The 23,349-nt window shown below is 41.2% G+C and overlaps 1 protein-coding gene across 6 annotated transcripts in view; it reads right to left on the bottom strand.

Annotated features, from left to right (window-relative positions):
• Positions 1-328: 328 nt before the first annotated feature.
• USP15 (ubiquitin specific peptidase 15) overlaps positions 329-23,349 on the bottom strand; it is a 190,694-nt gene continuing 167,673 nt past the window's right edge. For all 6 annotated transcript variants that reach the window (XM_073619986.1, XM_073619990.1, XM_073619988.1 and 3 more), the window contains 3 exons: positions 14,029-14,132; positions 8,480-8,568; positions 329-1,967 (listed from right to left, as the gene is read on the bottom strand). In XM_073619986.1, coding sequence (XP_073476087.1) covers positions 1,782-1,967; positions 8,480-8,568; positions 14,029-14,132 — 379 coding nt within the window. In that variant the 3' untranslated portion in view covers positions 329-1,781. The remainder of the gene's footprint in view (positions 1,968-8,479; positions 8,569-14,028; positions 14,133-23,349) is intronic.

The raw sequence follows: 23,349 nt of genomic DNA, 5'->3' as shown, positions 1-23,349 counted from the left end.
TATATAAATAAATAAATCATGCACAATTTAAATGTAAACTCAAGTGAACTTAAAGTGCAGACAAACCTGTTACCTCCGTCATGCAGAAGGTAAACATTTGACAATAAAAAAAAAAAAAAAAAACCAAAAAAAAAAAAAAAAAAAATCAAAACAAAAAAAAAACAAAACAAAAAACAAAGTAAAACAAAAAAAGCAGCTTTAAAATACCAGGATACATCACATCAGCCTTAATACCGAGACATAAAGCAAAGCCATACCCTCATTTCTCCTGGTGATATGCATTTATATTTGTAATGCTAATGTATAAATAAAATAATTTACCAAAATGTGCACTCACAGAGTGAACTTTTATTTACAATACACAATTTAAAACCTATTGTATTTTTATTACATTAGTTCAAATGAAGAACGCTATACTATTTTCTTATTTATTTTTTTCCTCTGCTGGGACAGTAAAGAAATTCCTCAGGTAGTAGATATGTAAAGCGCGTCCCAAAATGTAAAGAGTTCCTGTCATAGGCAGTATACAAATCAACAATACATTCTTTAACAAGATCACAGGTAAAGCAGCAAATAATTCATTTTACAAAATGTTCGATGTTTGTTTTTGTTTTTTTTTGTTTTCTCTTTTTGGCATCCTGGACCCTTGAATGCAGTTAGCCATCATGAAATCCAAGGCTTGTATGCAATATACACAGTACAGGTTCTGATAACTGAACATGCAAATGTCACTTTTCCTAGTTTTAGAACTATTTACCCCTTTGAGATGAGTTGTAAGGCCATGGTGACTTTTAAAGGGAGCACACGAAATTTCACAGACCTATCTTGAATAAAGTCAAACATATTAAAAATGAAAATGAAATAAAAATAACATCCTATAGTTTAAGATTAATCCACAGTCATTGTCACAGGCACTGGGTGCCATTATATATATATTTTTTCTTTATTACATGTACAGTGTAACTAGGGAGCTCAAAGCTCCCGGATAAAATAATTCTGAAGGGGAGGACCTTTACAACACAAAAGTTAAACGCTTGACTTACAGAAGATCATAAGAATGCACCAGTTTTCAGCAAACAGAACAGGAATCCTACGAGTGACAAGGTAAATATACATTCAATCAAAACGTATTTTTGACACATTATGAAAAATCAAATCCATTACACAGCATCAAGTAAACTGAAAGAGATTTCAAAAATTGAAAACTGTATATTAAAAGGCTAAAACACCTTTGTTATTTCCCTCAGTAAAATGATTCATATGTTGAGTGGTTTGCATTGATTATGGAGTGATTCAAGCATACTTTTTATCATAAGATGCTGATAATTTGAGTTTGGAAAAAACTGAGCAACTGATCACACAGTATCTATTACTGTTTTATCCTCAGGAGCCCAGCATGTTCTTTAGAGTCTTATATCCAGTGTTTCAGCTTCAATACAAGCAAGATACAGACAGCTGAACTGCTGAGGATTATAGAGGAAGTTATATAGTTTAACAGCATTAAGAAAAAAAAAAAGAAGAGCAGAAAAAAAAACTTCTTGAATACATTTAGCTTGCAAATAAAAGTCTAAACTGAATAGACTCATCAGTCACGGTTTTCACTGCATTGCCCTTTTAAGGAACACTATACAATAAATAGAACAGATAGACAAACAGTTTACATTCTGCCAGCTGATATTCCCCTTTTTTATTAGAACAGAAAAAAAAAGATATTTTTGGCAGATATCTCAGGATTATTATTGGTGATTTCTATTCCTATGTATGTGATCACAGGCTTATTTTTAATTGGTATGCATACAGTTTTCATTCTCTATGTCATTTTCATTGTCATTTGACTCCTCGTCACTCTCCACTGGAATCCCAGTAGCAGCTGAAGCACCTTGCTTTACTTCTCTGTCCAGAGGAAAGAAGCCTGTCCCACTGATGGTATCCTGCCGCTGATAGAAGAGTACATATGCTGCTTTGGACTGTGAAAATGAAAAAGCAGAGCATGTATACATTAGAGAGGACCTTGGTACAAACCTGCATTCCAAATCCCAGAAATTTGACAATTGGCAGAAAAAGAACTAGATAATTAATTAATACAGATGATCTTTATTCAAATAGTATTTCTTTTTCAAGGTTGTCTTCTGTGTGTAAAACAAAACAGGATGGTATTACAGAAAGGTTGCTTGAAATGACATTCTACACTTTATGAAGTGCAGTTCCTATCAGCACTCTAATTATGATGCAAAGCAAAGTGACAGCTAAAACATCACTGTCAGAATACTAACAGCACTTTTCATTACATGGTGTGGAACTGCCAAAGGTTTTTGATTATTAGAATCAAATCACATTCAGATTGACTAAGGCACCAAAGGTATATCCTTGATCCTGGATCCTTTTGTTCTGTTGTTAAGGCTCTATGATTTCCTATTTAGAAAAATGCTAAACTACTGTTATTCTACACTAAAACCTCCTCAAATGGAAGCTCTCTACCCCACTCTTTTACATTGTTTGATGCTCAGCTGTTTGATCTGCACTTTCCATGTACCAGTTGACTTATATGAGCAGAGGCTGCCCAGCCAAATAATATAAAATCTGGTCTGCATGGTTGAATACTGCTTGGTCTCCTTCAGGCCTTGTTCACATTATCGTGCAGAGACATCAGTTTTTCTGCACTCGTTCTGCAAGGGAACAAAAAAAAAAACAATTGTTCTCTATGTGTCCTATTTACACCACAACACTGATATCATGTGCAGATTTTTTTTCTGCGCAGGAATCTGCAATGTGTATACAGTTTTCTACACTGGAAAAAGACTGTCATGACATCAACACTGGTGTGTACAGGGCACATAACTGACTTGCATGAAAACTTATGTCAACGTGCATAAAAACTGATGTAAACTCATGTATCTGCAAGTTAAAACTGCATGGTTTTCCCATCAGTTGTCATGCATGTATGGTGAGAACGAGCCCGTAGGGTTGCACCGATACCGTTTTTTTATCAGCGAGTATGAGTACCGATACTTGTGCTCAAGTACTCGGCAATACCAAGTACCAATACCTTTGCGGTGCGATTTGAGCCCATACAGAATGAATGGGCTCAAATTGTACTGCAAAGTATTGTATGCGATATGAACAGGAATGCGGTGCGATTCCTGATGGAATTGCATGCGTTTTTCCGCACTACTCCCGTGTAAACCCAAGCTGAAGTCTGCATGAGATTTGGACAGGAATTGCACTGCATTTTGATTCTTTACACTGCAACTTGAGCCCATTCATTTTGTATGGAGTCAAATTGCACTGTAAAAGGTATCGGTTTTGGTATTGCAGCATTTGCACAAGTACAGGTACTCGTGAAAATGCGCAGTATTGGCACCAATACCCATGCAAACCCTAATCTCCTTCCCCCACCTTTTCTGTCATGTGCCGGTGATCATATATACCAGCACTTTGTTTCTTGCTTTTTGTCTGTGATTTGTGATTTATGTAATGTTTATATGTTTATACAGACTGTGTATTTTTATATATAGTGTGCTTTTGTATAGTACTTGAACTATGGTACTACTTTTGATATTTTACGGCACATTGTACTTTAAAATAGCTTTAATAAAAAAAATTCTAAAAAAAAAAAAAAAAATTATATCACTTAAAGGGTTAGTTCACCTTTACCCAAAAACTGCCAATGCAGCTTTGACTTATCTAATTTATCGGCGTATAACACGCACCGCAAGTTTAGGAGGGAATTTTAAGGAAAAAAACTTACATTTAAATGCCCATCAATGCAGCCTTGCACAGCGTCCATCTGCATACTTGTCCAGTGTCATTTGCAGCCTTGCAGTCATTTGCAGCCTTGGTGTCATTTGTAGCCTTGGTGTCATTTGCAGCCTTATCAGTGTCCATTTGCAGCCTTGCAGCTTTGTCAGTGCCCATCTGCAGCCTTGCCCAGGCTGCAGTTAAACTGCAGTGACTTGTCAGTGTCACTGCAGTTTGAAAATGGCGCCGCCGGCGCCGAGATACATAGCCGTGACTTGAGGCGCGAGCGCCGCCCATATACAGATAGTGCTAGCTCCGCTCACAGTCACGCCCAGTCCCTGTGTCCATCATAGGTCGGGACTGGACATGACTGTGAGCGGAGTACACTCGGCTATCTGTATATGGGCAGCGCTCGCTCCGCTCACAGTCACGCCCATCCTGGGCGGGACTACGAGTAGAGCCGAAAGTGTCCGAGAGCCGCCGAAAGTCACCGCTATGTATCTCGGCCCCGCGGCGCCATTTTCAAACTCGGCTATCTATGTATATCGGCGATCGCTCCGCTCACAGTCAGCGGGGGATCGCCGTATAACACGCGCCCGCGATTTTCCCCTGATTTTAACGCCGATAAATACAGTATGTTGGATAATGCCCTTGTTGTAGGTGTAGGCCATTTACGCACCTCTTGAAACCTACCCGAAGATGGTATTATTCTGTGCTACTTTTCTAAGATGCACCAAGCTCATCTCCACCATCACTAGAGTGAGCTCTAAAACCCCTGCACATGTGTGGTTCACTATCTCCTCTGTTGCAGCATTGCTGAGCTCAGAGCTACTGTAACAGGGGAGAGAGTGAATTGTGAAGGGTTTGAATTGGCTATGGGGTGTCTTAGCAATGCCCTAGCAACAAGGCAGGATGGCATGAGGCCATCTCTGGGAGATGCATAAGTGGCCTACACCTATAGCAAGGACATTTAATTTTACTCAAAGCTGCACAGTTTGTTTTTATCTACAGGCAGCCCCTAACTGCATAGTAATTTTTTTGGTAAAGGTGAACTAACCCTCTACCTCTGAGTATCCTTTATCATATCATTGTTATATGGCACTCGACCAGTGCTGAGTTAAGTAGTCCACATTCATCAAATAGCCACAACAGGCAGAAACAGCCTCTGTATGTTAAAAGTCCACAATTATTAAGTCTTAATCAAAACCAATATGTTCTCTTACTAGTTTTAGGGCGGAATTAGCCCTGGGTGATGTCTGCAGCACCATCATCATTACTATATTACAGCAAGCATTGTTGTGTACCTGCAAGCATCTTACCTACCATAGTATTCCTGGAGTTCAAAAATCCAGATAGCTTCAACACGCAAATATCAACTTTATCTAATAAATTGGCACTTGGCTTTGCTCCTCCCAGGTCCTGTTTGTTACTACTGAAGGTGGCTTTAAAGTGGTTGTAAACTCTCTCCGACAACTTTGTCCCATGTAAATTAGCATAAAAAACCCTAATGAACACTGCTTGTAGATATCTCCTTACTTGCTTAGTATTGTTGTAATCCTTTTTGTTCTTTAGAATGACTTCACTGAGCATGCCCAGATCTCCCCTGATTTACGGCACACTCTGTACTTGTCTGTCTATTATCAGCTCTTTGTACGGCAGGAAACTGAAATCCCATGAGACTGCATAATCACTCAGAGCTTCCTAAACAAGTTTTTTAAAGTTTCTTTAAAAAGTAATATGCGATTTGGGCTGGATTACAGTGGCTACAGATTGATAATTACTTATTATAATGGACTAAATGAAAAGCAGCATCAGAGTGGGAGAGTTTACTTCCTCTTTAATGGCTGGTTAGAGTCAAGTGCTCAACTACACGGTGCTCTTGGAAACAACTGATGTACTCTAAGGTAAACAGGTCAGTTTATTTATATTAAATTCCTCACAGGTCTGCTTTACTGCTGGTCACGAACATTTTAATCACGGAAGGATGTGATGGCACGATCTAACCACAAAATGTTTGTGCTTTTTTTTGTATATAGACAGGTTTCTATCCCCCCCACCCCAAGTTTCCATACTTATTCAGCGAAAGGGAGTTTGCACACAACCCCAGAATCACATTTAATTTAGGGATTACTAACTGGTCAATAAAAAGAAAACGTGATATACCTGTATATCATCCCAAGATCCACGTACATAAATATAATTGCATAATCCAGCCAACATTAGCAGGACTATGCAATCATTATTGCAAACCAGGCCTAAAATTTATATTAACCTTTAGCGATTTCTTCAATCCCCTATGCTGGAATACCTACTTAAGAACTTGGGTTTTCCTACAGGTACTGGCTGGAAAATAATTAAGCTGTAGTAAATGCCTGGTACCAGAGGCATGGACTGGCCGCTCATACAAAGGCAAAAATCTGCCAGCACAGAGATCCCTCCCTCCGCCATGGCTGTTCCCCACAAACAGTGGCCTTCTGGTTAGGTTGAATAACTAGTGTTTCTGTTACAGATACCATTTGATCATAGGAAATTATGTTCTTCTTTTGTGTAATAGAATTATATATATATATATATATATATATATATTTATTATAAAGAAATATATACAGTGGGGACGGAAAGTATTCAGACCCCCTTAAATGTTTCACTCGTTATAATGCAGCCATTTGCTAAAATTATTTAAGTTCATTTTTTTTCATCATTAATGTACACACAGCATCCCATATTGACAGAAAAACACAGAATTGTTTACATTTTTGCAGATTTATTAAAAAAGAAAAACTGAAATATCACATGGGCCTAAGTATTGAGACCCTTTGCTCAGTATTAAGTAGAAGCACACTTTTGATCTAATACAGCCATGAGTCTTTTTGGGAAAGATGCAACAAGTTTTTCACACCTGGATTTGGGGATCCTCTGCCATTCCTCCTTGCAGATCCTCTCCAGTTCTGTCAGGTTGGATGGTAAATGTTGGTGGACAGCCATTTTAGGTCTCTCCAGAGATGCTCAATTGGGTTCAGGGCACTGGCTGGGCCATTCAAGAACAGTCACGGAGTTGTTGTGAAGCCACTCCTTCATTATTTTAGCTGTGTGCTTAGGGTCATTGTCTTGTTGGAAGGTAAACCTTCGGCCCCGTCTGAGGTCCTGAGCACTCTGGAGAAGGTTTTCATCCAGGATATTCCTGTACTTGGCCGCATTCATCTTTCCCTCGATTGCAACCAGTTGTCCTGTCCCTGCAGCTGAAAAACACCCCCACAGCATGATGCTGCCACCACCATACTTCACTGTTGGGACTGTATTGGACAGGTGATGAGCAGTGCCTGGTTTTCTCCACACATACCGCTTAGAATTAAGGCCAAAAAGTTCTATCTTGGTCTCATCAGATCAGAGAATCTTATTTCTCACCATCTTGGAGTCCTTCAGGCGTTTTTTTTTTTAGCAAACTCCATGCGGGCTTTCATGTGTCTTGCACTGAGATGAGGCTTCCGTCAGGCCACTCTGCCATAAAGCCCTGACTGGTGCAGGGCTGCATTGATGGTTGACTTTCTACAACTTTCTCCCATCTCCCGACTGCATCTCTGGAGCTCAGCCACAGTGATCTTTGGGTTCTTCTTTACCTCTATCACCAAGGCTCTTCTCCCCTGATAGCTCAGTTTGGCGGGACAGCCAGCTCTAGGAAGGGTTCTGGTCGTCCCAAACGTCTTCCATTTAAGGATTATGGAGGCCACTGTGCTCTTAGGAACCTTAAGTGCAGCAGAAATGTATTTGTAACCTTGGCCAGATCTGTGCCTTGCCACAATTCTGTCTCTGAGCTCTTCAGGCAGTTCCTTTGACCTCATGATTCTCATTTGCTCTGACATGCACTGTGAGCTGTAAGGTCTTATATAGACAGGTGTGTGGCTTTCCTAATCAAGTCCAATCAGTATAATCAAACGCAGCTGCACTCAAATGAAGGTGTAGAACCATCTCAAGGATTATCAGCAGAATGGACAGCACCTGAGTTAAATATATGAGTGTCACAGCAAAGGGTTTGAATACTTAGGACCATGTGATTTCAGTTTTTCTTTTTTAATAAATCTGAAAAAATGTCAACAATTCTGTGTTTTTCTGTCAATATGGGGTGCTGTGTGTACATTAATGAGGAAAGAATTAACTTAAATGATTTTAGCAAATGGCTGCAATATAACAAAGAGTGAAAAATGTAAGGGGGTCTGAATACTTTCCGTCCCCACTGTGTATATATATATATATATATATATATATATATATATATATATATAAAGTTTTAGATTCATACATTAGTTTACATTAAAAAGGCAAATTTGCTGATGCAAAAAAGTACACAAAGCCACCCCCACCATTTTCTACTATTTATTTACTGTTGCCGTTTGCTGTTTATTTACTTCAGAAAGACAGACATGGACTTCTCTGAGACACAGCTTTGCTTACAGCTCCTGAGATTGTAAATGACAAGAGGTAGCTTTATATTCGTCTCAAACTGCTTACCAAACACACACACACACACACACACACACACATATGACAATTGCTAGAGGGAATTGCAGCTCACAGCTATAGACAAACTACAGTGGTCTTCCCAAGATAAGAAGCTTCAGAGAGGGGGGGGGGGTGCTCAGGAGGACTGGGAATTGTGTACTTTTGATGATCCTCAGATCTCATTTCATCAAAAATAAATAAATTCAGCTAGATGTGCATAAAAGAGAACTACACAAATACTCACCACTATCTGGTCTTCCGATGCAGTTGAAACACTGCTGTCATCAAAATAATACCATTTTCCATCATCCTTATTTTTTGCAAAAGCTGTGTCTAAGAAAAAAAACAGTAAAATATAAAATTAACTCTTATAGACTCTTAAATTATGCTAAAACTCACTTCTAAAACACTGTAAATGATATAAATGAAATACAAGAACAGAAAAAAAATAAGCAACCCACATCTTATGTTTCTAATCATAAAGCTCAAATCTACTAAACAGATAGCAATAACCTGAAAACAACAAGCAGTAGTAGTCCTAAATTGAGCACTGCTTGAAATAACTGCCTTCTGTGACCTCCCTGGGGAAGAGGGGTCGATTTTAGTAAGATATCTTCAGACAGTCAGATATCGGTCTTCTATCTGACTGTCTTTTAATCTGTTATCAGTTGAACGAGGGAAAGGTCTAATGTTTATAAGGTACTTTCTCCATCAAGAAAATATGATGGATCTCCAAGAATTAGGTAACCAAACACGTTTGCCATCCTTGACTGACAGATTGCACATGCATGTTTATCCATTCTCTGGTATCTATGGCTAGCTTAGCCATGTTTTTACCCTGAAATACAATGTCTCTAATATTTAGTTCAGTTTAAACTTAGCTGTTTTTTTTATATTTGTGAGGACCCTTTGAACTTTCCACAATGGAGAATAAACATTGCTGTGGTACCTGCAGAAAAATGTTAGTAACATGAAAATGTCAGTCTCTGTGGCTATCACAAATCAATACATACACTAAAATAACCACTTGCTTACTGAGCACTTAAACCCCCCTCCTGCCCAAACCAATTGTCAGCTTTTAGCACTGTCTCTCTTTGAATGACAAATGCGCGGTCATACAACACTGTACCCAAATGAAATTTTTATCATTTTTTTCCTACAAATAGAGCTTTCTTTTGGTGGTATTTGATCACCTCTGGGTTTTTAATTTTTTGTTAAAAAAATTAAAAGAGACCGAATAAAAAAAAATACAAAACCGTTTTATATTTTGTTATAAAATTTTGCAAACTGGTAATTTTTCCCCTTCATTGATGTAGGCTGATGAGGCTGCACTGATAGGCTGCATTGATGGGCACTGATAGGCAGCACTGATTGGCACCACTGGTGGGCATTGATAGGTGGCACTCGTGGGCATTGATAGTTGGCACTGTTATGCACTGGTGGGCACTGATTCATGGCACTGTGGGCACTGGCAGGTGGCACTAGTGGGTACAGATAAGATGACTGTGCATCTTCCTCTTGAGGACCGATGTCCCTTGCACAGAAGCCGGCGATTGCCTTTCTTTTCTCCTCACGTTGTCAGCGTGAGGAGAAAAAAAGAAAACGATTACCGATCTTCTGGTCCGGGACTGGCCCCTTACTCTGATCTGTGATCACCCGAGTCTCATTGACTTGGTGATCACAGCGAGTGCCGCGTGCCCTGCAGGGGGCACGCAGGGAGTGTGCAAAGGGGAGTCTATTGACAGCCTCCTGGCAAAGTGGGTCCGCACTGTAGCCGTCATTCGGCTATAGCGCGGATCTGAAGGGAATAAAATAAAAATTTTACACCATTTAAATACTCTTAGAATTATGGGAATCTCACTGGCTTAAACAAATTAGATTTTGGTCAGTGTATCTAAAGTCAAAACTTTTTAAATCAGTTTGGATATAGCATGGCATTGTTAAAACCCATCAGGTCTCTCCTCATTTGTTAGCAAGATGGTGCCTTCATAGCTTTTGTGGTGCTCCACCCTACCCTCTTACCCCCGCTTCACTTTTCTACCTCTTTCCCTCTCCTTTTCGCTTACGTTCACAGTCTATTTTCTACAGTTCTATGTTAAGGTATGAGAGAGCCTCTGAATTACATAATGTTCTCTTATCAGACTATTCTGAACATCTTGAATCGACCAGAGGACAGCTGCTTTACTATGTTGACCTGTGATGCCACACAGGTATATGTCTTCTTAATGGCTCTGTACTTGCTGTTATTAATACAATAAAAAAAAAAAAAAGACGATTGAACGAAAATATAAGATTGCCCCTCGGGGGATCAGGAAGGAATTTTTTTCCCTGCTGTAGCAAATTAGATCATGCTTTTCTGGGGATTTTCACCTTCCTCTGGATCAACTGTGGGTATAGGATTGTGTATATTGGATTGTATGTTTTTTATTTATTGGTTGAACTAGATGGACTTGTGTCTTTTTTTCAACCTGACTATGTTACTATGTAAGACAAATACAGCAATAAGGCCTTTTTCTTTGTGTTTCACAAAATACTTTATTTGAAAAAAAGGGTGCGGACACACATGAGCACAAAGGCCTGAGTGTATATACAGATGCAGAAACTACAATCATTAGTATCATCCATTTGCAAAAACATTGCTTATCATAATGAAAGTATGTGAAGTCCATGATTTTGAAGGCCATCGAGAAAGTCAATAAAGTATATGTCCACAAAAATGTGTGTCTTGAAACGAGAGAGAGGGCATGAAAGCAGCCCAGAAACTAAGGGAAGTGTGGTTCACAACAGAACGTAGCCCCCCATCGGTGGATAGGTGCGTCTGGAGGGTTGAAAGTCCAGCTGATAGCCTCTGTGGAAACTAATTGGGTTTTTATCCTATGTTACTCTAGGGAAGACAAAAATTTAAAATTTTTTACTCACTGTAATATTGTTTTTGTTGCAATCCATTCAGGGACAAAGAAAGTGCGTAACCTTGAAGTTCTAATGCCAACCACAGGAGGATTAGTCACTGGCAAGCATAAAAAAAAAACTATAATGCCAGCCCAGAATATCCACTCCCACAAAATGCCCCAGGCAGTACTGAGATTATCATCATAAACAGAGTGGCAGGACCTGGACTTGAAGAAAAGGATTTTAAGGCAAGTACAAAAAACCTATTTAAATTGTTGTGCATTGAGGGACGCAGGAAGTCTGTAACCTTCGGGATGTACAAAAGCAATCTGACTGAGGGGTAGACAACACAGCAAACCAATGATAACAGCCCTACACTGATAAAAAATAAAAATAAGACACACACACCAGAACTATTGGAACTATTGGACTGCCTGCAGCTCAAAGAAAAGAAAAAGGGCCATACACCTGAAGCTGGAATCAGATGAGGCCAAAACATTCACCTTGTAGACCTTGTAGAATGTGTGAATAGAAGACTAGGTGACAGCCTTGCAATTATGAGAAACCTGTAACCAAATTGCTGGAAAAGCACTCACGTGGTTAGTAGCGTGAACTTTGTTAGGAAAGGAGGGAATCAGATCTTTGAAATAATAATGGTCTGCCAGAGTTACCTAAAAATGGTGGAAAAAAACTGGTGTACTTTTTTGGGGTCCATCCAAGATGATAAAAAGGGTCTCAGCATTTCTGAAAGCAACCCTAGCTGAGAGATAGACCCCTCATACCCCAAAGCACATTCAGACAACCGAGGGAAATTTCCTTTTGGTTAAATGGAGCCAAAGGGATGGACAAAAAAATTCTGGTTAAGGTGAAAGACAGTAAATACCTTGGGCAAGAAAGAAGTCCTAGGCTTCAAAACCACCTTTTCCCTTGTCTCCTTAAAAATCCATGTAGTCTAGCACTTTAGCCCAAGTGCCCTATGCATATGTACCAACATAATAAACATGCAGAAAATGAAGTTCAAGCTACAGCAACCTGCTCTACGCGTTCAGTAAAGCCTGGAACACACCAAGTTTTTTTTTTTGTTCAACTCAGCAGGGCTTAACAAAAAAAAACAAAAAAAAAAAACGAGGAGCTCAAGAGCAGCTCGCTGTACTAAGCGATGTTAGTAAAGCCATCTCCCCACTGTGCTATTGTGTTCTGACAGGGGGAATGCCCATTTGACAGAAGCTGGTAGTTTGGCCCGCTTCTGTTGGACAGGCTAATGTACACATGGGCTGAATGTTGGCCGGTTTCTGTTGAACCGGCCAATATCTGGCCTGTGTGTACCAGGCTTAAGGGATAAAACACAGCAGTGCTTGAATCGCTAAAGTGATTTTTAAGGGATTTTTTTAACCAATCAGACATGGTTTGACAAGGACAACACAGGGGTAAAAAACAAGATGTCAGTACCATCAGTTGGTTCACTTCAAGCTGCCCTGGAGCCATCAGTAGCAAGGAAACTAGGGGTACCTGGTAGAGCAGGCCTGTCCCCCTCCTCATGTCTAAAGTCAGATGCATGGCAGTAAGGCAACATATAGGCTAAAGTTATTTGCAAAATCGGACAACAGGTGAGGGTTGAATGGCATGAGGTGACCAAAGTCACTGCAGGCAGCAGGAACAGATGGAAGCTCCAATGGCTCTCTGCCAGCTGGGGCAGCAGCAGGGAGATGCTTCCTCCTTGCTGTATGGTGGGAAAGAGAGCATGGAGTGCATGTGATACCCCAACTGGCAGAGGTCTGCTGTGCTCAATCCAACAGTGTTAACCTCTTCTGTTTCAAAAAATGGCAGCAACAGGGAATAAAAGCAAATGCAATGCAAATGAGGTAGCTCCCAATACTCAATCTGAATGCCAACAACTCAGAACCTAGAAAAAGCACCTTAATCAACTTTTACAGAAAAGAAACCTGGAAAGCACCCCACATGAAACCCAGTAGCCTAAGGCTACTTCTAGGTTATTCAGGCAACACACAGTCAATTGGGGTCTGAACAAGTAGTCCAAAAGCCAGGCTGAGGATTGGCTGCATCGGACATCTGAAACCGAAGAGAAGAAAAAAATGCTAGCAAAAAACAGGATAGCCTTCAGTAAGGCTAAGGAAAAGAAGTCCAACCTCCTATGAAACTAGTAAAAAAAAGGAGGCATGATTGAAAGAGTTATCTTGGGCTAGCCCACATTTTTTTTTCGTTCGCCAGTGTCCAATCTTCCTGTAGATGGCAGTATGACCCGAATTTTACAAACAGTGTGTTTGGCTTTAGATGAACTTTCATACCAAAGCCTTGTACACACACTTAGATTTTCGGACGACAGAACGTCCGTTTTTTGTGGCATGCTAGTCTCATGTCGAAAGTAAAGAGGTTATTAACAATAGGAAAATTTTCGTACGACAGAATACTTTAGAAGTGACGCAATGTGTTGAATAGTTTTGTAAGTATTCTTTCGTTTCTGAGCATGTGTAGTCATATCAGTCAAAAATGTTATAGTCTGCACATCTAGCGTTTGACAAAAAAGTGAAATCGGCTGTCTCAAGCACCGTACTAACAATCTGAAAATCGGCAGACAGCTCGTCGTACAGATTTTCTTTCATCCGATTTTCATATTGTGTGTATACGGCCTTAACACACCTCCCTTTTCCCAAATACACTCAGGGTGTCAGTGACTGTGATAATGAATGTGTTAGATTGTATTATATCATCCCTTTCCTTCTGTACAGTACATACTGCATGCAATAATATAAATCATTCACACCTTTGCTCCTGTGTTTTGGTTGAATCGTCAATGAGATAATCGATAAGGTTTTGTAAAACCTCTCTAAAATGTACCATGCTAAGTTGTGACTGTAGTCTTATAAACAAATATCTGCAACTTACAATGTCCACCTCCCATTCCGCCATAATGGTTTGATACAGCAATCAAATTGTATCGACAAGGTCCTGCATTTGGATTAATAAGGAACTTAGACATGTCCAAATCGCTGTTGAGGAAAAAAAAAAAATAAAAAAAGTGAAAAACAAATTTAATAAAAAAATATTATTTCATTCTGAATAATTACATATTTGCAAAGCAGCCTGTACATTAAACTATGGCCAAGGTTTCTAATCCCTCTGTTTAGTGGCACAAGTAGATATTTCCTCCTGCAGCTGCCCACTTTTCTCTGGCAGTACAATTTTCGGTTCTACTTGAATTTTCAGGTTTCTGATGAAGAATGTCCATAGGCAACGTTCTTAAAGTGATTGTAAAGTCTATTTTTTTTTCTATAAAATTAACAAACATGTTATACTTACCTGCTCTGTTGCAGTGGATTTGCACAGAGCAGGCCAGATCCTCCTCTTCTCGGGTCCCTATTCTGTACTCCTGGCCCCTCCGTCCTGTTGAGTCCCCCCACAGCAAGCAGCTGTCTATGGGGGCACCCAAGGTGAGCTGCAGCTCTGTGTATCCATTCAGACATGGAGCTACGGTTTGGTCCCATCCCCTCTCTCTCCTGATTGGCTAGCTGACTTTGATTGACAGCAGCGGGAGCCAATGGTGCTGCTGCTGTGTCTCAGCCAATCAGGAGGGAGAGTCCCAGATGGCCGAGACACTCGTGGACATCGCTGGACAGAGATGGGGCTCAGGCAAGTATTAGGGGGACTGCTGCACACAGAAGGCTTTTTATCTTAATGTATGGAATGCATTAAGATAAAAAACCTTCTGACTTTACAACCCCTTTAAAGCTCTTAGATCATCGGTTTACAGCAGACCATTAATAATGACCCAAGAATTATTGCTTTCTTTCCAGCATATGCAGTGCCTTGAAAAAGCATTCACATCCTTGAAATTTTCCACATTTTGTCATGTTACAAACAAAAACGTAAATGTACCGTATTTTATTGGGATTTTATGTGGCAGACCAACACAAAAGTGGCACATAAATTGTGAAGTGGAAGGAAAATGATAAATGATTTTTTACATTTTTTTTACAAATAAATATCTGAAAACTGTGGTGTGCATTTGTATGCAGCCCCCAAGAGTCAATACTTTATAGAACCACCTTTCGCTGCAATTACAGTTGCAAGTCTTTTTGGGTATGTCTCGACCAGCTTTGCACATCTAGAGAGTGACATTTTTGTCCATTCTTCTTTGCAAAATAGCTCAAAATCTGTCAGATTGGATGGAGAGCGTCTGTGAGCAGCAATTTTTAAAGTCTTGCCACAGATTCTCAATTGGATCTAGGTCTGGACTTTGACTGGGCCATTCTAACACATGAATATGCTTTGATCTAAACCATTCCATTGTAGCTCTGGCTGTATGTTTAGGGTCATTGTCCTGCTGGAAGGTGAACCTCCGGTTTTCTTCTAAGATTTGCCCCATCCATCTACCCATCAACTCTGACAAGCTTTCCTGTCCCTGCTGAAGAAAAGCATCCCCACAACATGATGCTGCCATCACAATGTTTCTCAGTGGGGATGGTATGCAGTGTTAGTTTTGCGCCACACATAGCGTTTTACTTTTCGGCCAAAAAAGTTAATTTTTGGTCTCATCTGACCAGAGCACCTTCTTCCACGTGTTTGCTGTGTTTCCCACATGGCTTCTCGCAAACAGCAACCTGGACTTTTTATGGCTTTCTTCTTGACACTCTTCCATAAAGGCCAGATTTGTGGAGGGCACAATAATAGTTGTCCTGTGGACAGATTCTCACACCTGAGCTGTGGGTCTCTGCAGTTCCTCTAGAGTTACCATGGGCCTCTTGGCTGTTTCTCTGATTAACCACTTAAGGACCGCCTAACGCCGATTTACGTCGGCAAGGCGGCACGGGCAGGCAAAATCACGTACATGTACGTGATTTGCCTCTCGCGGGTGGGGGGTCCGATCGGACCCCCCCCCCGGTGCCCGAAGCGGTCCCGTTCTGTTCCCCGGCGATCCGAGATGAGGGGGAGGCCATCCGTTCGTGGCCCCCCCCTCGCGATCGCCGCCGGCCAATGGGAACACTCCTTTGCTGCTGTATGCTAAACAGCAGCAAAGGAAATGATGTCATCTCCCCTCGGCTCGGTATTTTCCGTTCCAGCGCCGAGGGGAGAAGACATCAATGTGAGTGCACAACACACACACACACAGTAGAACATGCCAGGCATACAAAACACCCCGATCCCCCCCCCGATCGCCCCCCGATCCCCCCCCAATCACCCCCCCCCCCCCTGTCACAAACTGACACCAGCAGGTTTTTTTTTTTTTTTTTTTTTTTTTTTTTCTGATTACTGCATAGTGTCAGTTTGTGACAGTTACAGTGTTGGGACAGTGAGTATTACCCCCCTTTAGGTCTAGGGTACCCCCCTAACCCCCCCTAATAAAGTTTTAACCCCTTGATCACCCCCTGTCACCAGTGTTGCTAAGCGATCATTTTTCTGATCGCTGTATTAGTGTCGCTGGTGACGCTAGTTAGTGAGGTAAATATTTAGGTTCGCCGTCAGCGTTTTATAGTGACAGGGACCCCCATATACTACCTAATAAATGTTTTAACCCCTTGATTGCCCCCTAGTTAACCCTTTCACCACTGATCACCGTATAACCGTTACGGGTGACGCAGGTTAGTTCGTTTATTTTTTATAGTGTCAGGGCACCCGCCGTTTATTACCTAATAAAGGTTTAGCCCCCTGATCGCCCGGCGGTGATATGCGTCGCCCCAGGCAGCGTCAGATTAGCGCCAGTACCGCTAACACCCACGCACGCAGCATGCGCCTCCCTTAGTGGTATAGTATCTGATCGGATCAATATCTGATCTGATCAGATCTATACTAGCGTCCCCAGCAGTTTAGGGTTCCCAAAAACACAGTGTTAGCGGGATCAGCCCAGATACCTGCTAGCACCTGAGTTTTGCCCCTCCGCCCAGCCCACCCAAGTGCAGTATCGATCGATCACTGTCACTTACAAAACACTAAACGCATAACTGCAGCGTTCACAGAGTCAGGCCTGATCCCTGCGATCGCTAACAGTTTTTTTGGTAGCATTTTGGTGAACTGGCAAGCAAGCACCAGGCAGCGTCAGGTTAGCGCCAGTACCGCTAACACCCACGCACGCACCGTACACCTCCCTTAGTGGTATAGTATCTGATCGGATCAATATCTGATCCGATCAGATCTATACTAGCGTCCCCAGCAGTTTAGGGTTCCCAAAAACGCAGTGTTAGCGGGATCAGCCCAGATACCTGCTAGCACCTGCGTTGTGCCCCTCCGCCCGGCCCAGCCCAGCCCACCCAAGTGCAGTATCGATCGATCACTGACACTTACAAGGCACTAAACGCATAACTGCAGCGTTCGCAGAGTCAGGCCTGATCCCTGCGATCGCTAACAGTTTTTTTGGTAGCATTTTGGTGAACTAGCAAGCACCGGCCCCAGGCAGCGTCAGGTTAGCGCCAGTACCACTAACACCCACGCACGCAGCATACGCCTCCTTTAGTGGTATAGTATCTGAACGGATCAATATCTGATCCGATCAGATCAGATCTATACTAGCGTCCCCAGCAGTTTAGGGTTCCCAAAAACGCAGTGTTAGCGGGATCAACCCAGATACCTGCTAGCACCTGCGTTTTGCCCCTCCGCCCGGCCCAGTCCAGCCCACCCAAGTGCAGTATCGATCGATCACTGTCACTTACAAAACACTAAACGCATAACTGCAGCGTTCGCAGAGTCAGGCCTGATCCCTGCGATCGCTAACAGTTTTTTTGGAAGCTTTTTATTGAACTGGCAAGCACCAGCGGCCTAGTACACCCCGGTCGTAGTCAAACCAGCACTGCAGTAACACTTGGTGACGTGGCGAGTCCCATAAGTGCAGTTCAAGCTGGTGAGGTGACAAGCACAAGTAGTGTCCCGCTGCCACCAAAAAGACAAACACAGGCCCGTCGTGCCCATAGTGCCCTTCCTGCTGCATTCGCCAATCCTAATTGGGAACCCACCACTTCTGCAGCGCCCGTACTTCCCCCATTCACATCCCCCCAACGAAATGCAGTCGGCTGCATGAGAGGCATTTTTATGTGCTCCCGAGTACCCCTACCCAACGAACCCCCCCCAAAAAGATGTTGTGTCTGCAGCAAACGCGGATATAGGCGTGACACCCGCTATTATTGTCCCTCCTGTCCTGACAATCCTGGTCTTTGCATTGGTGAATGTTTTGAACGCTACCATACACTAGTTGAGTATTAGCGTAGGGTACAGCATTGCACAGACTAGGCACACTTTCACAGGGTCTCCCAAGATGCCATCGCATTTTGAGAGACCCGAACCTGGAACCGGTTACAGTTATAAAAGTTAGTTACAAAAAAAGTGTAAAAAAAAAAAAAATATATATAAAATAAAAAAAAAAATAGTTGTCGTTTTATTGTTCTCTCTCTCTATTCTCTCTCTCTATTGTTCTGCTCTTTTTTTACTGTATTCTATTCTGCAGTGTTTTATTGTTATTGTTATTGTTATTGTTATTATGTTTTATCATGTTTGTTTTTCAGGTATGTAATTATTTATACTTTATTGTTTACTGTGCTTTATTGTTAACCATTTTTTTGTCTTCAGGTACGCCATTCACAACTTTGAGTGGTTATACCAGAATGATGCCTGCAGGTTTAGGTATCATCTTGGTATCATTCTTTTCAGCCAGCGGTCGGCTTTCATGTAAAAGCAATCCTAGCGGCTAATTAGCCTCTAGACTGCCTTTACAACCCGTGGGAGGGAATGCCCCCCCCCCCCCCACCGTCTTCCGTGTTTTTCTCTGGCTCTCCTGTCTCAACAGGGAACCTGAGAATGCAGCCGGTGATTCAGCCAGCTGACCATAGAGCTGATCAGAGACAAGAGTGGCTCCAAACATCTCTATGGCCTAAGAAACCGAAAGCTACGAGCATTTTATGACTTAGATTTCGCCGGATGTAAATAGCGCCATTGGGAAATTGGGGAAGCATTTTATCACACCGATCTTGGTGTGGTCAGATGCTTTGAGGGCAGAGGAGAGATCTAGGGTCTAATAGACCCCAATTTTTTCAAAAAAGAGTACCTGTCACTACCTATTGCTATCATAGGGGATATTTACATTCCCCGAGATAACAATAAAAATGATTTAAAAAAAAAAAAAATGAAAGGAACAGTTTAAAAATAAGATAAAAAAGCAAAAAAATAATAAAGAAAAAAAAAAAAAAAAAAAAAAGCACCCCTGTCGCCCCCTGCTCTTGCGCTAAGGCGAACGCAAGCGGCGGTCTGTCGTCAAACGTAAACAGCAATTGCACCATGCATGTGAGGTATCGCCGCGAAGGTCAGATCGAGGGCAGTAATTTTTGCAGTAGACCTCCTCTGTAGATCTAAAGTGGTAACCTGTAAAGGCTTTTAAAGGCTTTTAAAAATGTATTTATTTTGTTGCCACTGCACGTTTGTGCGCAATTGTAAAGCATGTCATGTTTGGTATCCATGTACTCGGCCTAAGATCATCTTTTTTATTTCATCAAACATTTGGGCAATATAGTGTGTTTTAGTGCATTAAAATTTAAAAAAGTGTGTTTTTTCCCCAAAAAATGCGTTTGAAAAATCGCTGCGCAAATACTGTGTGAAAAAAAAAAATGAAACACCCACCATTTTAATCTGTAGGGCATTTGCTTTAAAAAAATATATAATGTTTGGGGGTTCAAAGTAATTTTCTTGCAAAAAAAAAAAAACTTTTTCATGTAAAAAATAAGTGTCAGAAAGGGCTTTGTCTTCAAGTGGTTAGAAGAGTGAGTGATGTGTGACATAAGCTTCTAAATGTTGTGCATAAAATGCCAGGACAGTTCAAAACCCCCCCAAATGACCCCATTTTGGAAAGTAGACACCCCAAGCTATTTGCTGAGAGGCATGTCGAGTCCATGGAATATTTTATATTGCGACACAAGTTGCGGGAAAGAGACAAATTTTTTTTTTTTTTTTTTTTTTTTTGCACAAAGTTGTCACTAAATGATATATTGCTCAAACATGCCATGGGAATATGTGAAATTACACCCCAAAATACATTCTGCTGCTTCTCCTGAGTACGGGGATACCATATGTGTGAGACTTTTTGGGAGCCTAGCCGTGTACGGGACCCCGAAAACCAAGCACCGCCTTCAGGCTTTCTAAGGGGCGTGAATTTTTGATTTCACTCTTCACTGCCTATCACAGTTTCGGAGGCCATGGAATGCCCAGGTGGCACAAAACCCCCCCAAATGACCCCATTTTGGAAAGTAGACACCCCAAGCTATTTGCTGAGAGGTATAGTGAGTATTTTGCAGACCTCACTTTTTGTCACAAAGTTTTGAAATTTGAAAAAAGAAAAAAAAAAAAAGTTTTTTCTTGTCTTTCTTCATTTTCAAAAACAAATGAGAGCTGCAAAATACTCACCATGCCTCTCAGCAAATAGCTTGGGGTGTCTACTTTCCAAAATGGGGTCATTTGGGGGGGGTTTGTGCCACCTGGGCATTCCATGGCCTCCGAAACGGTGTTAGGCAGTGAAGAGTAAAATCAAAAATTCACGCCCTTAAAAACGCTGAAGGCGGTGATTGGTTTTCGGGGCCCCGTACGCGGCTAGGCTCCCAAAAAGTCCCACACATGTGGTATCCCCATACTCAGGAGAAGCAGCTAAATGTATTTTGGGGTGCAATTCCACATAGGCCCATGGCCTGTGTGAGCAATATATCATTTAGTGACAACTTTGTGCAAAAAAAAAAAAAAAAAAAAAAAAAGTGTCACTTTCCCGCAACTTGTGTCAAAATATAAAATATTCCATGGACTCAATATGCCTCTCAGCAAATAGCTTGGGGTGTCTACTTTCCAAAATGGGGTCATTTGGGGGGGGGTTGTGCCACCTGGGCATTCCATGGCCTCCGAAACTGTGATAGGCAGTGAAGAGTGAAATCAAAAAGTTACACCCTTAGAAATCCTGAAGGCGGTGATTGGTTTTCGGGGTCCCATACGCGGCTAGGCTCCCAAAAAGTCCCACACATGTGGTATCCCCGTACTCAGGAGAAGTAGCTGAATATATTTTGGGGTGCAATTCCACATAGGCCCATGGCCTGTGTGAGCAATATATCATTTAGTGACAACTTTTTGTAAATATTTTTTTTTTTTTTTTTTTTTTGTCATTATTCAATCACTTGGGACAAAAAAAATAAATATTCAATGGGTTCAACATGCCTATCAGCAATTTCCTTGGGGTGTCTACTTTCCAAAATGGGGTCATTTGGGGGGGTTTTGTACTGCCCTGCCATTTTAGCACCTCAAGAAATGACATAGGCAGTCATAAACTAAAAGCTGTGTAAATTCCAGAAAATGTACCCTAGTTTGTAGACGCTATAACTTTTGCGCAAACCAATAAATATACGCTTATTGACATTTTTTTTACCAAAGACATGTGGCCGAATACATTTTGGCCTAAATGTATGACTAAAATTGAGTTTATTGGATTTTTTTTATAACAAAAAGTAGAAAATATCATTTTTTTTCAAAATTTTCGGTCTTTTTCCGTTTATAGCGCAAAAAATAAAAACTGCAGAAGTGATCAAATACCATCAAAAGAAAGCTCTATTTGTGGGAAGAAAAGGACGCAAATTTCGTTTGGGTACAGCATTGCATAACCGCGCAATTAGCAGTTAAAGCGACGCAGTGCCAAATTGGAAAAAGACCTCTGGTCCTTAGGCAGCATAATGGTCCGGGGCTCAAGTGGTTAATGCTCTCCTTGCCCGGCCTGTCAGGTTAGGTGGATGGTCATGTCTTGGTAGGTTTGCAGTTGTGCCATACTCTTTCCATTTCTTTTTTTTCTTATTCAGTTCATTTTTATTTGACATTTTTTCCAATGTATAACATTTCCATACACATACACAACCCCCCAAGACACTAACAAGCTTAATACAATATACAGGTGCCAATCCTTGGCCTTCATGGTGCTGTTTGTGCACTAAGGCTCTCTAACAAACCTCCGAAGGCTTCACAGAACCGCTGTATTTATACGGAGATTAAATGCGACACAGGTGGATTCTATTTACAAATTAGATGACTTCTGAAGGCAACTTATTCCATTAGATTTTAGAAAGGGGTATCAGAGTAAAGGGGGCTGAATACAAATGCACACCACACTCTTCAGATAATTATTTGTAAAAATTTGAAAACCATTTATCATTTTCCTTCCACTTAACAATTTTGTGCCACTTTATGTTGGTCTGTCACATAAAATCCCAATAAAATAAATTTACATTTTTGGCTGTAACATGACAAAATGTGGAACATTTTAAGGGGTATGTATACTTTTTTAAGGCACTTTGTGTAAAACCCCCAGCATATGTAAGAATGGTAGAAATGTACTGCTTGGGTATAACCTTCATTTTTAAAATTTTTATTTTAACAATTAATTTTTAGCTGTACAGCCACCAGATCACATATGACAGTCAGACTGTGAAATTTACATGCAGTCTGTTACAGACGTCAACTACTCTTTTGGTAAAATGAAAATTTCTAAGGTTTAGTTTTGAACTTTTCTCCTGCCGAGGTCATGTCTCCCTGTTCATGATCTGAGTTTCATATTAAAAATACTGCTCTACTGGACATTTACACTTTTAACATATTTAAAGTTTTAATTTAGACTATACATATTAAAGTGTTTGTTACCACACATCCTGATATGTGTCTGCTGTACAATGTACTTGTATGAGAAAGTATCCTGTTCTCTTTGTATTGCTTCCTGTGTGTGAAATCCCTGGTGTTCCTGCCAGTCCCTCTGCTTTCCTATCAAAAACTGACCACACTAGGCAGGGGAACACATTGTGGTCAGTTATCTAGCTATGCAGGGAACTCAGCCTGCTCTTCTCCAATAATCCTGCTTGTGTGTCTCCCCCCCCCCCCCGCTGCACAGCCAATCACTGTGAAGCTCAGTGTGCTGCTGCTTCTCCTCCCCCAGCCTCTTATGCATCTGAGAACAAAGGGAATGTGCTCACTTATAGAAAAATAGGATTTGTCTTACAGCTTACCTGTAAAACACTTTTCTTGGAGTACATCACGGGACACAGAGCAGCTATGGTAAATACTATCTGGGTTATACGCCACCTATAGGTGAATGGACACTGGGACACCCAAAAGACAGGAAGTCCCCCCTCTATATAACCCCTCCTATACAGGAAGTACCTCAGTTTTGTAGCAAGCAATTCCCAAAAGAGGGGAGGGGCCTCTGTGTCCTGGGAT

This window comes from Aquarana catesbeiana, linkage group LG03 (assembly GCF_042186555.1).
Source record: "Aquarana catesbeiana isolate 2022-GZ linkage group LG03, ASM4218655v1, whole genome shotgun sequence".
NCBI lineage: Eukaryota > Metazoa > Chordata > Amphibia > Anura > Ranidae > Aquarana > Aquarana catesbeiana.
Note: the sequence above shows the minus strand (reverse complement) of the source record. Positions and strands in the feature narration are given on the sequence as shown.